The sequence below is a fragment of the Nicotiana tabacum genome, chromosome 16 (assembly GCF_000715075.1).
Source record: "Nicotiana tabacum cultivar K326 chromosome 16, ASM71507v2, whole genome shotgun sequence".
In the NCBI taxonomy this organism is placed as follows: Eukaryota; Viridiplantae; Streptophyta; class Magnoliopsida; order Solanales; family Solanaceae; genus Nicotiana; species Nicotiana tabacum.
The window spans coordinates 164,332,759-164,349,470 of record NC_134095.1 but is presented as its reverse complement, the minus strand read 5'-3'; the positions used below and the strand labels follow the sequence as shown (position 1 = coordinate 164,349,470).

At 37.3% G+C, this 16,712-nt stretch overlaps 2 protein-coding genes across 2 annotated transcripts; both read right to left on the bottom strand.

Moving 5' to 3' along the window:
* Positions 1-1,477: 1,477 nt before the first annotated feature.
* Positions 1,478-3,535, bottom strand: LOC107822462 (HMG-Y-related protein A). The gene is made up of 2 exons (XM_016649010.2): positions 3,305-3,535; positions 1,478-2,134 (listed from the first exon to the last, which is right to left on the bottom strand). Exons 1-2 carry the CDS (start codon positions 3,488-3,490, stop codon positions 1,751-1,753), a joined length of 570 nt encoding a protein of 189 aa, XP_016504496.1. The 5' UTR covers positions 3,491-3,535; the 3' UTR covers positions 1,478-1,750.
* Positions 3,536-12,685: 9,150 nt separating this feature from the next.
* On the bottom strand, positions 12,686-13,598 carry LOC142170499 (uncharacterized). Its single transcript, XM_075232425.1, has 2 exons — positions 13,194-13,598; positions 12,686-12,766 (listed from the first exon to the last, which is right to left on the bottom strand). Exons 1-2 carry the CDS (start codon positions 13,596-13,598, stop codon positions 12,686-12,688), a joined length of 486 nt encoding a protein of 161 aa, XP_075088526.1.
* Positions 13,599-16,712: the final 3,114 nt, after the last annotated feature.

Sequence of the window (16,712 nt, the reverse complement as noted above, 5' to 3'; positions counted from 1 at the left end):
GAGATTCATTGTGTCATCCATATTGCTACAGTATTATGGTAACTGAAGCCCGCAACGATCTTCTTCTTGTATGCACGCTGCCCCGCACATTACTTTGCCATTTCCATATTGGTCTAGTTGAACCGAAGCTATGGTATCAGTTGGTGGGCTCAATCAGCCCAATGATACTTTTAACCTTGTGTGATATTGTCCGTTTTATACTAGTACGGAACGCTTTTCCCTTAAATGAATCATATACAACACGCATCTGAATTAGTAATGTCAATACATTCTAAATACTGGAGTATATGTTTATATCAAAGACACTTTTAGCAAAAATTCAAAAATTGAATCTGAAAACTCAAATTTTGAAAAATTTCAACAAACACCATTAGTGTTCGTCATTGAATGCAACCACAGACTCTTAGGATAGCCAAGAAGATTCCATAATCAGCTGCTCCCTCCAGCAGACGTCCAAGGACTCGTCAAGATACCAATTGCAAGTAGGACCTTTTCTAAGTTAATTTGACAAAGAAATGTGTATATGAATTTTAAAGATAAGAGGAATTATTTTGTCCCCAGACAAAGACTATCTAGTTTGTACACATGATGTTTTTGTCCAAGAAAACTTTGTCAAAATCCACTCTACTTTATCACCTCATTATACCCTTATCCAAATTTTGTGCCTTTCACCTTGAGCTCCAGCACAGACTCACTTCTGCAGTCACCATCAAGTTTATATGGCAACATTTTCCTTTTTGGTTTATTAATATTTAAAAATAATTTAACTTAAGTTTTTCTGGGAAATTTTATAATCACAGAACTATTGTAAAATTGAAGGGTACTTAGCGTAACTGGTAAAATTGTTGTCCTGTGATTAGGAGGTCAAGGGTTAGAACCGTGAAAATAGCCTCTTGCAAAAATGTACAGTAAGATTGTGTACAACAGACCCTTGTGATCCAACCCTTCTCCGAACCCTAATGCGTAGGAGTTTCACGCACCGGACTGCCTTTTTTTTAGAACTATTGTAAAATGTTTAAAATACAAGTTTCAAAAATCTTATAATCACATAGTTAATGTTATGACATATTTATTACTATAAATATCAAAAGTTCACTTTTCTAAATCCCGCACCTATTAAAACTTTGCCACAGAAATTGGGATGGATACATAGACCTTATTCTTACCTTGTGCTGATTTTGGACTCAAGATTGTATTAAAAAATAATTTTTAAAAGTTAATGTTGTATTTGAACATGCATTATACTTTTTAAAAAACTAAAATTTTAGGAGTGAAAAAAAAATTAACATTTGGACTCAACCACAACACAACAACAAATTAACCAAGTGGCCCGCAGTGAAATCGCATATATGGACCGGAGAGTAGTGAGCACGCCGACTTTATCCCCATTTTGTGTGGATTTTGGATTCAAGATTCAATAATGATATATTTCAATATCAATCACAAAGGAACAGTTTGCAAAGAAAATGCATGCCACTTAAACACACAGACAACAGAGTGAAAACTGCACTAATCTCACATAAAAATAACAACTTAACAAGGATTAGAGATCTCCCTACTGTAAATCTTGAAACAGCCACTAAACAAGTACAACCCCCCACCCACACACACCCCACCCCACCCCACCCCACCCCACCCTCTTCCAAACTACATGCACAACTACAACAACTACACACAACTCATTTACCAATGATACAGGAGAATTAACAACACTAATTTACCTAAAAAGTCAAATAACTCCTTCAATTTTTCAGCTACCCTCAACACCATTTTGTGCTTGTTGTTGTGGCTTAATTTTCCTAGGTCTACCTCTTGGCCTTCCTGTCTTTGAAACAAGAGGTGGTGGTGCAATAGAAGCTGCTGTTGGCTTTGGTTTTTTAGGAATAGGTGGTGCATTTGGATCTTTTCTTGGTCTTCCTCTGCCACGTTTAGGTGGAACATCTGGACCAGGTTTAATGTAATTGTTTTTGAGGAAAATCAACTCACCATTTTGCTTCATTTTGTCTAAATAGAAAGTGAGTAACTTTGAGTGACCTTGATCTAAGTTTCCATATTTGGATTCAATGTACTTTGACATTGATGACTTGTTTGAGCCTCCTTCTTGATTTAAGGCTTCAAGGGCTTCATAAATCATCTGATAATCCAAATTAAATAAAAATTAAATAATTGAGTTTTAAAGATTTTTTCTTTTAAAAAGAAAAAATAAAGTTTAGATCTGTAAAAAAAAAAAGTATGGTTGGCCATCATGTGCTAAAGTAGGAACTATTGAAGCACCAAAAAGGAAAAAGGTGCTAGACCAAAGTAACTTATGTCTACTCTTTAAACTACTATACTATTTATTTTTTTACTTTTTTTTGGGTCTGGTGATTAATTTGTAGAACAACAGTTTCAATACTATCAAGCAGAAAAATAACAATTTGAAAATCTGAAATTTAGAGAAAAAAATTAAACTTCCCATAATTAGTGGCTTTATAAAAGCTAGTAAAAATTTGCAAATTTTCAATCACAATGAGGGTGACATAAAAAGAATTAATTTTCCAAGTGGTTTGAAGTCTTGAATTTTTTATTTTTTTTTGTAACTAAGAAAAACCCATCAGAAATATGTGCAGAGAGATAAAAATTTGAGAAAAGATAGAAAAATAGAGGATGATTTGAACTAAAAGTGGTGCAAAAAAGTGAAATGAGGGTTAAAAAGAACTCTTTTAAAAGATCCAAGCATCTCCTCTTTTTTTTGCTAATAAGTATTTATAAAGCTTGAACTTTTCGACTATAACTAAGAAAACCCATCTGAAATACGTAAAAAAGAATCAAGGTTTGAGAACAGAAAGAAATTTAGAGGATAATTTGAACCAAAAATGGTGCAAAAAAGGGAAATGAAAGTTAAAGAACACTCTTTTTTCTTTTTTTCTTTTTCGGAAATAAAAAAAATACAAGTACTTCCAAAGCTTGAATTTTTCATTAATAACTAAGAAAACCCACCTGGAATATGGGGGAAAGAATCAAAATTTGAGAAAAGATAGAAACTTGGAGGATAATTTGAACTCCAAATGGTGCAAAAAAGCGAAATGAAAGTTAAAGAACACTCTTTTTTTTTTAAGAAAAAAAAAACAAGTACTTCCAAAGCTTGAATCTTTCTACTAAACTAAGAAAACCCATCTGAAATAAGTGAAAAAAACAGATCAAATTTTGAGAAAAAAAAATAGAGCAGTAGAGGATGATCTTGAGCTCAAAAGGTAAAAGAAGCAAAAGAATGAAAAAAGGAGGGTGAGAAGGGCAGAAAGGGAATTTGAAGTAAATGTTTTACCTCAGGATATTCAGGGTGTGATGATGGAGTCTTGTTGAACATTTCAGTCTCCATTGAAACTTGCAGAGACACTGTGGGTGTGTGAGAAGAAAAAGAAGAGAAGAGAAGCTTTGAGAAGTACACAAAAAGAGGGAGGGCAGAGTCAGCCTCAAAAGCACAGTAATTTTTTTTTTTTAAAGTACTCATCAGTTCTGAGTCGTCTGACTCATCAAACCTCAGGTTGGGTTAGTTTGGACTTGGAATCAAAGACAATAACAGCAAGAAAAGTAGGTACGGGTGTGGATGAATCAATAGTTTTTGTTTAGATTTTATATTTTTGTTTAAATTTTTTTATAGATGGCTATTACTATTTCGAGTTCTTATTTTATTTTATTGTTATTCTTATTTGTTGCAATTATTTTTTTCCAGTCGTTCTCTAGCCGAGGGTCTATCGAAAATAATAGACTCACTACTTTTCCAGGTATAGGAATAAAGCTGCATACATTTTACCTTCCTCAGATACCATTTGTGAGAAACTATTGGATTTATTGTTGTTGTCGTATTAAAAAAATTATAAAATATATATAAAATTTTAGTTACGAATTTACTAACTAAACAAGCAATGGGTTCGATGATAATTTCGAAACCCATGAGTTTTAACAAACTTCATATTAGGTTAGTTGGGACTTGGGAGTCAAGACAATAACGCAGCTAAATCTTAAAAGTACCTTTTGGGGAGGCTAGTATATTTACGCAAATCTTATTCTTATGTTAAAAAAATAAAAAGATTGTTTCCAAAAAATTATTGGCTCAAGAGAAAAAATAGAAACAAGAAAATATCATTAATTAGGAGTCAAGAAAAAGGTTGAAATTTCTCGGGGCAAAGAAAGAGTTTACAAATAAGTAAAATTAGTTCTTGACTTTAGTAAAGCAGTCTTTATACAATACTAATATAATTATTCCATCACATAGTAATTTATATATTATTATTATTTGCTGACTATACATAACAAACTAATAGCAACAATAACAACCTCAGTATAATTTTACGAGTAAGGCTTAGGGAGAATAGTATTCTCGAAGACCTTACTCCTAACTTTGAGGATAGAGAGGTTGTTTTCGATAGCCCCCGACTCAAAGAAAGAAAAAGAAAGCAATAGAAACAAGCAATACCGACAACAAGATAGGAAGAAAACAAGCAGTAAGAATAACATGATAATATGAAAACAAGCAGTAACAATAACAAGATAATAAGAGAACAAACAGTATCAACAGCAATATAAGAAAACATGTAGTAATCAAGACTATCAATACCTAATACAAGGCTGACTACCACTACTACCGGTACGGGAAAGATATACACTCGACTACCAACTAACATTCTATCCTAATCCTGAACTTCCATATCTTCCTATCAAGTGTCATGTTCTCAGTGAGCTGAAACAACACCAAGTCCTACCTATTTACCTCTCCCTAGTACTTCTTTAGCCTACCTATGCCCCTCTTCCGACCACCCAAAGCCAACCTCTCACACCTCCTCATCGAGCATCTATGTTTCTCTTCTTCACATGCCCAAACCACCCAAGCCTTGTTTCTCGCATCTTGTCCTCCACCGAGGCTACTCCTACCCTGTCTCGAATATCTTCATTTCTAATTTTATCCATCCTGGTATGTCCACACATTCATCTCAACATCCTCATTTTCGCTACTTTTGGCTTATGGACATGAGAGTTTTTGACTAGCCAACACTCAACTTCATACAACATGGTAGGTCTGACAACCACTCTCTAAAACTTATCCTTAAGTTTAGGTGGCACATTCTTATCACATAAAATACCATATGCAAGTCTCCATTTCATCTATCCCGCTCAAATACGATGAGTGACATCATCGTCAATCTCTTAATTTCCTTGGATAATAGACCAAGGTACTTGAAACTAGCTCTCTTATGGATGACTTGTGTATCAAGCCTCACGTCTACGTTCGCACCCTCAGTTTTGTCACTGAATCTGCACTCCAATTGCTCAGTCTTGGTCCTACTCAACTTGAAACCTTTAGACTCCAAGGTTTGTCTCCAAACCTCCAATATCGCATTAACTATGCCTCGCGTCTCGTCAATCAGAACAATATTATCCACAAATAACATAAACCATGACACATTCCCTTGAATGTGGCACGCCAGTGTGTCCAACGCCAATGCAATTAAGAATGGGCTAAGAGCCGACCCCTGGTGAGACCCCATCATAACTGGAAAGTGGTATGAATCCCCCACTCCCTCCCCCGCGATCCTCACTGGTATTTTGGCTCCATCATACATGTCGTTAATTACCCTAGTGTTAGTTTATATGAGTCCACCGAACTGTAGAGTACCTGGTCCTCTATGAGATAATGTTGAGAATGCTAATAAAACTGAAAGTAAAGAAGGCAAGGGATTTTTATGTGGAAAAATCCCACATAAGGGGATAAAAAAATCACGACCTACACTTGTAGGCTTTTAACTTCCCTAACTTGCAACTATTACAAGCGACTTTGCAATGACCCTATTACAAAGACTTCAACTAACTTGTGATGCTCTTTCCATAAGCCACTTTATAACTCTCCTAGTTACAAAGGCTTTAAACTTATGACTAATCCTAGTCACAACATAAACTCGAAAGTTTACGAATTTTTGGTTTTTCCTATGACAAAGCTTCTAAGAAAGCAAAATAGGAAATACAATGAAGAACAGATAACAAGATTATATCTCAACTACGGATATACATAAGCTCATTGTGAAACTGATCCTTAGTGGAGTTGTCTTCTTGTTCTTGACACACCAGTAACTTCAATGCTGGATGAACACTGTTATACTTGAGAAAATATCACTGAATGCACAAAAGATGTTGTGCCTTGCACCAAGTTATTGTATCACAAAAGACATCACAGTAGATAGTGATGTCAATTCTTGGTACACGCTTCTTCCCAATGAGAAGTGACTGTTGCGCTGTCTACACAGTCACTTCTGTATAGTTGCGTTCCAGCTGTATAGTTGACTTGTACTTCTGCCAGAGAATACTAAGGGACCAGGTCCCAGTTGTGTTCCTCTTTTGTAATAGTTGCGAGATAGTCACTTTCTGCTGTTACGTTCTAGCTGTACAGTTGACTTGTACTTATGTCAAAGAACCCTAAGGGACCATGTCCCTATTGTGTTCCTCTTTATAATAATTGCGGACAGTCACTGACTTGTACTTCTGTCGGAGAACCTTAAGGGACCAGATCACCAGGTCCCTGTTGTGTTCCTCCTTGTGGTTGTTCATTCATTTGTTGGAGACCAGACTGGACATTATTCATTTGAAATGTATACCGCGTGGTCAGGTTCTCTATCTGGTTCTTCAATAAGTTTGTTAGATCATCAAAACATAAGAAGCATAAGGCAAAGACATTGAAAACCCATCAATTTCCCCCTTTTTGACGATGACAAACTGAGGCATTGATAGTATTTGTTTAGAACGGAAATAGCCAAATAGGTCAGAAATTCCAAAAACATTTTGCTTTTGATTTCCCCTTAATTAGATCCCTCATATTGGAATAAGCAACAAGTTTCTATACAAGTTCTACACAAGTTCCCTAACCCTTTCTACACAATTCCCCTGTCTCCTTGACCTTTTTCTACATAATTCCCCATGTCTCTCTGACCTTTTCCCCCCTTTTGGCATCATTAAAAAGAAACACAGGCAAGCAATCAGCATAAAGAAGTCTAACACAGCCAACTCATGCCACATATGTGCACACGGCATGACAGAAAAGAGAAACCAGAGGAAAACAACATGTACATGCGAAAAAGAGAAGATGTGTCATTAATATTAACAATGTACTGAGCAAAATAAGAGCAGTAGTGGTGAAATCCAGCATGCATATCACAAAAACAAGGCAAACAAAAGAGAAACAACAGCCACAAAACATTAGAGCCAGAAATTAGTTGGTCACTAAGAGAATCCTAGGGGACACTAAGAGAGGGAGACTTGGAAGAGGAGGCAGTAATAGTTTTGAGAACCAGGTCCAGTCGAGCATTTGCAGATAGTTGTTCTTCAAGTAATTGTGCCCGAAGTTTATCATTTTCCTTTATCAGTCGGGCAACTTCTTCATTAATAGAATCAGGTCTTTTAACTGCTTAACTGAGCTAAGTTTCCAGTATGGCATTTTGAGCCCTCAACCTTCTGATCTCTTCAGAAGCTACATTTTGAGCGTTGATCAGCTGAGAAATGGTCGAGATGCTTCCACCAACTCTTTCTACACGTTCACATTCTTCTAAAGTGGTCTTAGAGAATGTTTGCTTGCGTGTGCCCACTCTGGGATTTCCCAAGGGGACCTTGTAGAATCTGAACACCTGAGTGAGGAGAAAGCCATATGGTAGCCCATGATTCTCACCTTTAAAGTTTGCCACCTTTTGCATATTATATATCATGATTGTTGGCAGATTGATTGGGATAAACTCATCAAGCACTTCCATTAAGACCATATCCGATTTTGTAGCAATAGACCGCCTCTTAGAATGAGTTAAGAGTACTTTATTGACCAGTTCAAAGAGAAGTTGATACTCAGGAAGCAATACCTTCTTATGCACTTGTTCCCCCTGCTAAATAGCATGCTCTTTCATGATGGCTCTCCTGAAGTTTACACCACATACACCCTTGACCTAGGACATCCCTTCACATGGAATTTTGAGAACCTTTCCCAATGCTGAAGCGTCGAGTACAATGTCTACTCCATTTACTAGCGCACAAATGTGATCCCTCTCAACAGTGAAGAGAGATGCGTAAAAAGATTGTCAATCTCCAGAATTTGTCTCATACCAGCCATCTCAGAAATTGCTGGGCCAAATGTACGACCCCACAAGACTTTCTGTTCTGCTGCCAAAGACCATTATCATTGGGAATGGTCCTCAGAGCACCAGGTTCTTTAACAGTTTCCCTTTTTTATTTGCTAGACCCTTCAACAGACTTTCCTTTCCAACTTACTAACCCCATGGTATCATATTCAGACATGGCTTGCTCAACTTGACTCTTTTTAGACTTGTCGCTGCCCTTCACGGATACACTATTTTGTTTCTCAATGGTTTCATCGGAAGCTTTATCCATAGAATTTTGAGCTTTCATATATTGTTGCACTAAGGAACCAGGTTCCTTTGGAGCATTTTTGTCAATCCTACTTTCTAGAACACTCTTGTCAGTAACAAATTCCCTTTGATTCATCAACCTCCTTTTCCTTGTCTTGACGCTCCTCCTACTTTTCTGCAATGTAGACTCAAAACTCTTTTGCTGTTGTGACCTGATAGTGGGTGACTTGGAAGAGGACTCTAAGAGCTTAGAATAATCAGGAGGTGTAGGAGTGGGCTTGCATGGAAGAGACTCAGGTTCTTCAGAAGGTTTTTCTGAGAATGTCTCATGTGCCAAAGACTCGAGAAGTATTGTGGTTCTTACATCTCCTAGGAATAGAGTTACATCAGACTCTCAGCAGTAATAGCCATGATGTTATGCGCTGCTTCCTTTTCTGGTGACTCTGAGAGAGTCACTAAGTCCAGAATGGAGGAGTTCAGATATTGTTCAAGATCATCCTCAGAGACTTCTGACACTTGAGAGGTAAAACCTCCTGAGTATTCTTTGATGAGATCAGAGGAATGGCTAGACATAGGGTTTTAGGAAAACATGGTTTATCAGAAAAAGGGAAAACTGTAGAAAAGGAGGAGGAACCAAGTTGGGATACAGTAGTATTGGAGGGAGTGGAATAGTGAATCTCTGGAAATGATTTGAAGGATGCTAGGAAAGTGGGAGTGGTGTAAATGGTGGGAGAAGAAGGCGATCGTTCGATTTCCATTATATGAGCATTTGGTAGGCAAGTAGAGTGAGAGAGAGAGATGAAGAGAGAATCACAGATATACAGAAGAGATGAAGGTTCATGACTTACTGTGAGGGAGAAATAAAGTTTTATTGGAAGAAGAGCTAATGATGAAAGGAGAGAGAAACGGGTTCTGAAAACGACAGGAGGTTTGTGGGAAAATGTTACCGTACAGAGAGGATGGAGGGATTTTAAAGACAAGACATGACATACAGACTTTGAAAAGTCGGATGATGTGGCAGTTGAGTTAATTTTGTTAACATTTTTTGAGAAGGCATGCAGAACAAGCACATTACTACTAACCTGGGGTATAGGAACCTGATTCCAGAATAATTTTTTTTTGAAAAAGGTTTTAGCAGTTGCTCTTTCGCAGTTCATAACTGTACCTTTAGCTTATATGATCGTCATGTGTGTTGCAACGGTATCGATGTAAGTTAGGCTTGGACAGAAACCACTTTAGCTAATTTTACCTAAAGGTGTTTTTCAAAGCCATCTGATGGAAAATCAGGTTCTTCATTAGATTTCAATAACTCCAGCTTCACCATGTTTCTTCCAAAATGTTCCCTCGTCAAGGCTTTGGTGAATATATATGGAATTTGGTCTACTTATGCCGCATGACTTTCCACATATCAACCTTTTCTCTATATTGATCCTCAGAAGATAATGCTTCACCCTGTTGTGATTGGTCCTCTTGTTTTGAACTGAATAGAGAAGGTATATCATTAGAAGATACCCCAAATTTTTCCAGTTGTTGCTTAACTCATAGGGTTTTAGCACATCAGGATGCTGTCGCTACACATTCTGCTTCAGTTGTTGATGAAGCTATTGAGTTTTGCTTCCTTGTTCCCCATGAGATGAATTATGATAATGGAAAGTGAGCCATTTCATAAGTGTTTTTCCTGTCCACAAGATAACCTACATCGTTAACATCAGCATACCTAACAAGATAAGAAATGTCACATGAGGGGTAATGCAGGATCAGGTCCTGAGTTCTTTTAAGGTATCTCAAACTTCTTTTGGTGGCCCTCAAGTATGATTCCTGAAGACTTGACTTGGGATTCTATTCTGGAGTGGAGATACAAAAGGGACCAATTTTTATTTTTATTTTTGAATTTTCAATACTTGTCTAACTCTAAGAAAAAAAGGAGTAATTAGGTTATCAGATAGATGAGAGCTTTTGTGTTTCCAGTTTGGGACTGAGACTTGATTGGTAGGGGAACTTTGGAGGTTAATTTGATTTCCCTGCACTCTTTGTTCTGTTAATTTTGGAGCACTATGAACTGCATCTTCATTCTTTCTTCAGCTTCAGTGGTAGTAAGTGAGGTACCAGGTTCTTTGTGAGAAGTAGAAGATGATGTTGCATTGTCTTTCACCAGTCTCCTTCATCTTACTCATCATATCAGCCTCCCTATTTAAAACGTTAGATATTTACAAGGGACCAGAGATGGTTCATTATATTGATCGTCATTGTTTCTTCCTTGGTTAGATGAAGGTGTCTTGTTGAATACCCCATGAGCACTTCCTTCCACTTAGTGTGCCCTTTGTTGTAGACTTTTGACCTTTGCTTTGTGGAGAGTATCCCAGAAGGATTCCTTCATTGCCTCTAAATTAAACTTCCCAAGCTGGTCCTTCCTTTTGTCGAGAACATGGCATTTTAAGTCAAGAAGGTTCTCAGATGAGTTGTCCTTGGTTTTCTTCCATTTGGAAACTCATAGTGGGTTTTGATTCAGGAGGGACCTAGTCATACACTTGTTCGCCAAGTAGAAAGTAGTATTTACTGCTTTTGCCCAGACACTCTTGGCGATTCCATTGTCGATGAGCATTGTCCATGCCATGTCTTCCAGTTCTGTTCTTTCTTTCAGCAATACCATTTTGCTGTGGAGTCCTTGCTGCTGAGAAGTTGTGTGTGATTCCAATTTTCTGTTACAAGCTCATCCAATTTGGCGTTGTCGCATTCTGTCCCGTGGTCAGATATGATACATACTACCTTCAATTTTATCTTCACTTGAATCTTCTTGACAAATGCCTTAAACGCTTCGACATTCTCATCCTTTGTTCTAGGAACCAGTGTCCAGGTGAATTTTGACAGACCACGAATCAAGTCCTTCTCAAGCATCTCATATCACTAGCTTGTTAAAAATTCAAAGTTAGTAGCATAGATGTTCTTGTTTCTTTTGGCCCCTGAGACCACTTTGCCAGTCACCAGATTGGTAACTATGCACTCTTTTGACAAGAACTCTACTTTGTTCCCTTTAACGCAGATTTTGAGAGACACTCAGGAAACTGTACTTCAGGCTATCCGCATAGTACACGTTCTCAATTGAGTGACAGAGAGATTTTCAACTTTTCCAGCACTGAGAATGTACCCTTTCCCTTTTTCAATAGATACATTCCTTTCCTGCAGGGCTTTCAATGAGAAGAAATCTATGGTGTTTTCAGTCACGTGCTTTGAGCATCCACTGTCCTTGGTTCATTGCAATCTGCTTCCTCTCACTGTTCCTTGCACATGCAAATCATGGGTTAGATTTAGGAACCCAAACCAGTTTGGATCCCTTGTTATGATAAAAGGGATGGATAAGGTCTTTTCTAGTCCATGTAGGCAATATTCGTTTCTTGCGACCGGTACCTGCTCCTTTGTTAGTAGTCACTTTGTTAGTAAACACTTTGTTTTTCTGAACAGATTGAACCCTAGCCTAGCAATTTTCTTTGAAGTGCCCATTGTTCTCATAGTGGGCACACAGCCAGTTATCAGGAACAGTGACGTACTTGTTATGAGGGTTGTAAGGAGTTTTCTCCCTTTAGAACCCGATTCCCTGCCTATTTCCATTGTTATTCAAGTACATGGCAGTCACAGCATCTGAGGACCAGGTCCACTTCAGAGATTTCTCAAGATCACTTTTGACTTTCTCTAATTCAGCTTGAAGTTGCCGATTTTTCTCAAGTTCACCACATAGACTGGTTTTCACATCATTTAATTCATGTTCAAGCTTGATGTGTGTCTCACTAGCTACTTCTTTCCCTTTCCCAAGACTCACAGTCCTATGTTCTCTATTGAGTCCCTTAATGGTTTCCTCTAGGTCAGTGATTATCACTAAAAAATCATCTCTCTCTTGCTCAGTAGCTAAAATTTATCCTTCTAGAGTGTGTTTCTCATTGCTGAGACCTTCTACTATTTCCTTCAAGTCAACCACCACTACCATCAGGTCATCTCTCTCATTTTCTACACTAGTTATCTTTTCATTTAGAGCTTCCTTTTCTTTTTCAAGATTAATTATTGTCTCATTTAGGTCCACTACACAAACAACCAGATCATCTCTAGATAGTTCAGCTTCTCATAGTTCTAAGGTCAGGATCTCCTTATCATTATCAATGCTATAATAAGCATCAATTAAAATATTGGCTAATGACCTTAACTTTTTAGATGAGTAGGATTTCAGATTTCTCAAAACATCCCTGAAATTTACCTCATCATCTTCATCCTCATCACACTGAGCCATCAGCGCAAATAGTGAGTCATACTTCGTTGCTTCAGTTTCCACTGCCATCATGATTTTCTGTATTTGGTTCCCTTTCTGATTCACTGGGGGAGTCTCCCCAAGCAGCAAGTGCCTGCTTCACAATATTGTCAGCTACACGTTTTCAATTGAATCATTTGTCTGGAACCAGGTTCCTTGTTGCTGCTTTCAGGATTTTGTTTGTATTGCTCCTATTTTGCGATTGGGTAGTCTTTGATGAAATGCTCTGGCTTTCCGCACCTGTGATAGAGATCATTGTTCCTTGCTTTACTTGAACTGCCCCTCTTTGGTATACCACCATTTCTTCGAACCATCTTTTGAAATCTTTTAGTAAGATAGGCCATGTCACTATCTTCATCACTTGAGTCACTACTTTTAGCTTTTAGTACCATGTTCTTTTCCTTCTTAGGCTCTCTCCTTTCACTGTCTTTCTTTCTTTTCATCTCGTATGTCTTCAGATTACCAATCAACTCATCTATGGTTAGAGTTTGTAGATCTTTAGCTTCAATGATGGTATTTACCTTACGTTCCCAAGAACCAAGTAGAACACTGAGGATTTTCCTTACAAGCTTATTTCTGGGAATGACATCTCCAAGTGAATGAAGCTCATTTATAGTGGATGTAAATCTAGTGTGCATATCTTGTGTAGACTCATCCTCCTTCATTCTGAAGAACTCATACCCAGTGGTGAGCATGTCAATCTTGGACTGTTTAACCTGAGTAGTTCCTTCGTGTGTGGTTTGCAATGCTTCCCATATTTCTTTGGCATAATCACAAGCTGAGACTCTGTTGTACTCATCAGTTCCTATGCCACATACCAAGATTTTCTTGGCACGATAGTTCTTTTCAACGGCTTTTCTGTCAATGTCGCTGTACTCTTTTCTGTCTTTCGGCACCATTGGTCCAGTTTCTTCAAACTTCTTCATAGGAACATGTGGCCATCACAAATAATATACCATAGTTCTAAATCTTCGGCCATTATAAAGTCATGCATGTGAGTCTTCCATCAGCCATAGTATTGACCGTTGAATCTAAGAGGTCTGTAGGTTGATTGTCCTTCCTCAAAGTTGGGTGGAGCAACCATTGATATCCTTTCTAGGTGTTAACCTTTTAGAAAGAACTTACTCTAATACCAATTATTAGTTTGTATGAGTCCACCAAACTGTAGAGTACCTGGTCCTCTATGAGATAATGTTGAGAATGCTAATAAAACTAAAAGTAAAGAATACAAGGGATTTTTACGTGGAAAAATCCCATACAAGGGGATCAAAAGATCACGACCTACACTTGTAGGATTTTAACTTCACTAACTTGCAATCTCACTATTACAAGCCACTTTGCAATAACCCTATTACAAAGGCTTCAACGAACTTGTGATGCTCTCTCCATAAGCCACTTTATAACTCTCCTAGTTACAAAGGCTTTAAAATTATGACTAATCCTAGTCACAACATAAACTCGGAAGTTTAGGATTTTTGGTTTTTCCTAAGACAAAGCTTCTAAGAAAGCAACATAGGAAATACAATGAAGAACAGATAACAAGATTACAACTCAACTATGGATATGCATAAGCTCATTGTGAAACTGATCTTTAGTGGAGTTGTCTTCTTGTTCTTGACACACCAATGACTTCAATGCCGGATGAACACTGTTATGCTTGAGAGAATATCACTGAATGCACAAAAGATGTTGTGCCTTGCACCAGGTTGTTGTATTTGCACTATCACTTCTGTGCAGTTGCGTTCCAGCTGTATAGTTGACTTGTACTTTTGTTAGAGAACACTAAGGGACCAGGTCCTAGTTGTGTTCCTCTTTTGTAACAGTTGCGAGATAGTCACTCTCTGCTGTTACATTCAAGCTGTACAGTTGACTTGTACTTCTGTCAGAGAACCCTAAGGGACCAGGTCCCTATTGTGTTCCTGTTTATAATGATTGCGGACAGTCACTGACTTATACTTCTGTCGGAGAACCTTAAGGGACCATATCACCAGGTCCCTGTTGTGTTCCTCCTTGTGGTTGTTCATTCATTTGCTGGAGACCAGACTGGACATTATTCATTTGAAATGTATATCGTGTGGTCAGGTTCTCTATCTGATTCTTCAATAAGTTTGTTAGATCATCAAAAGAAGCATAAGGCAAAGACATTGAAAACCCATCACCTAGTGTAAGCCATCATAACACTCCTAGCCTCCAAATACCTCCATAGAATCTCCCTCGGAATTTTGTCGTATGCTTTCTCTAAATCAATGAACATCATATAAAAGTCTCTCTTCCTCTCTCTATACTGCTCCACGAACCTCCTTACAAGGGTGAATAGCTTCCGTAGTCGAACGATCTGCATGAATCCGAACTGATTTTCGAAAATAGACACGCTCTTCCTCACTCTCGCTTCCACCACTCTTTCCCAAACTTTTATAGTGTGGCTCAACAGCTTGATACTCCTATAGTTGTTACAATTTTGGATATATCCCTTATTCTTATACACCAGAACCATCGTATTCCACCTTTATTCCTCGGGCATTTTCTTCGTTCTAAAGATGGTGTTAAACAACACCATGAGCCATTCCAAGCCAGCTCTACCCACGCTTTTCCAAAATTCTAACAGAGTTTCATCTAGCTCAGTCGCTCTTCCCCTGCACATCTTATGCATAGCCCCTTCGACTTCCGCCATTTTGATACACCTACAAAAACCAAAGTCACGACGACTACACATAACAAACCACATAATATAATTCATAAAACTAATACGTTAACAAACGATCTCTTAATTTCTTTTATTCAAGTTATGTTCATATTTACATTTAATTTTCTTTTAGATTTTAGAATTTTGTTACATAAATATTTCTTTTTCTTAGCTAAATATATTAGGCCTTAGTTGCTAGGTTAGGCGCCGAAATCTGCGAGTAACTCTACGAGCTTGGGCCATGTTATCCATCAAATGGTTCGTGTCCCCCAAAACGTGGAAATGACACTAGTAGCCAATTTTAAGTTTATTGTTTAAAATATATTCACAGTTTATAATTTATTTAAAAATTAGTTAATTCACTCAAACATTAGGACACGACGTCTTGAAGTTTAAATTTCAATCATGCCCAGCAGTTTAGAAATTCAAGACACTTAGTCGTGAATTTCAAATTAACAGTTCAAAAATTTATTACACTTAGTCCTGAATTAAAAATTAACAACTCAAAAAATTAGGACACTAAGTCCTAAATTCTAATTTAGGATACAAAAATCTAGGATACTTAGTCGTAATGTTTGGGCAAATTGGCTAATCATCAAATATATTGTAAATTGTGAATATATTTTAAATAACAGGCTTAAAAGTAGCTAGTAACACACTTTTCCCCAAAACGCAGTCTGTTTTGGGCCTCAATTTTGTCTGACCTTCTGGATTCCATTCATTTTAGGTAATATTTGTATATTTTAATGAATTTCTCAACAAAAGTTCGGTCAAACTCGTATTTGAATTTCTTAACAAAAGTTCGATCAAACTCGTACAGATGTCCATATTGGAATTTCTTTATATCAGAGATTTCGAGTTCGAGCTTCGAGAATGGAGAACTGCATAATAGATAATCTCTATTCAGTTTTTTCCGATATTCTGGATTCCATTCATTTTTAGGTAATATTTGTATATTTTAATGAATTTCTTAATAAAAGTTCGGTTAAATTCGTATATGAACTTTTATAGATGCCCCTAATTGAGATTTCTGTAGTTTTAATCAGAGATTTTGAGTTCAAGCTTTGGAGAACTGCATAATAGAGAGCATTTTATCCTTTAATGGACCTACTCGATGCAAAATCCTAATTAATCGAGCTGCACTCTAAATAAATCAATAGCAGCACCCACAACCACTTTTAACTTTTTTGTTGATAAACAAGCACAGCTAACTTATCAAATGTTCAGCACAACAGGCTTCTTGAAACTAAACAATAATTTTGGAAAACCTCATAATTTTTAATCATTTCTTTATGTTATCCAAACAACCTTTTTCTTCATTGTGGAAAACTTTACAAGAAAAAGGGGCTATTACTGT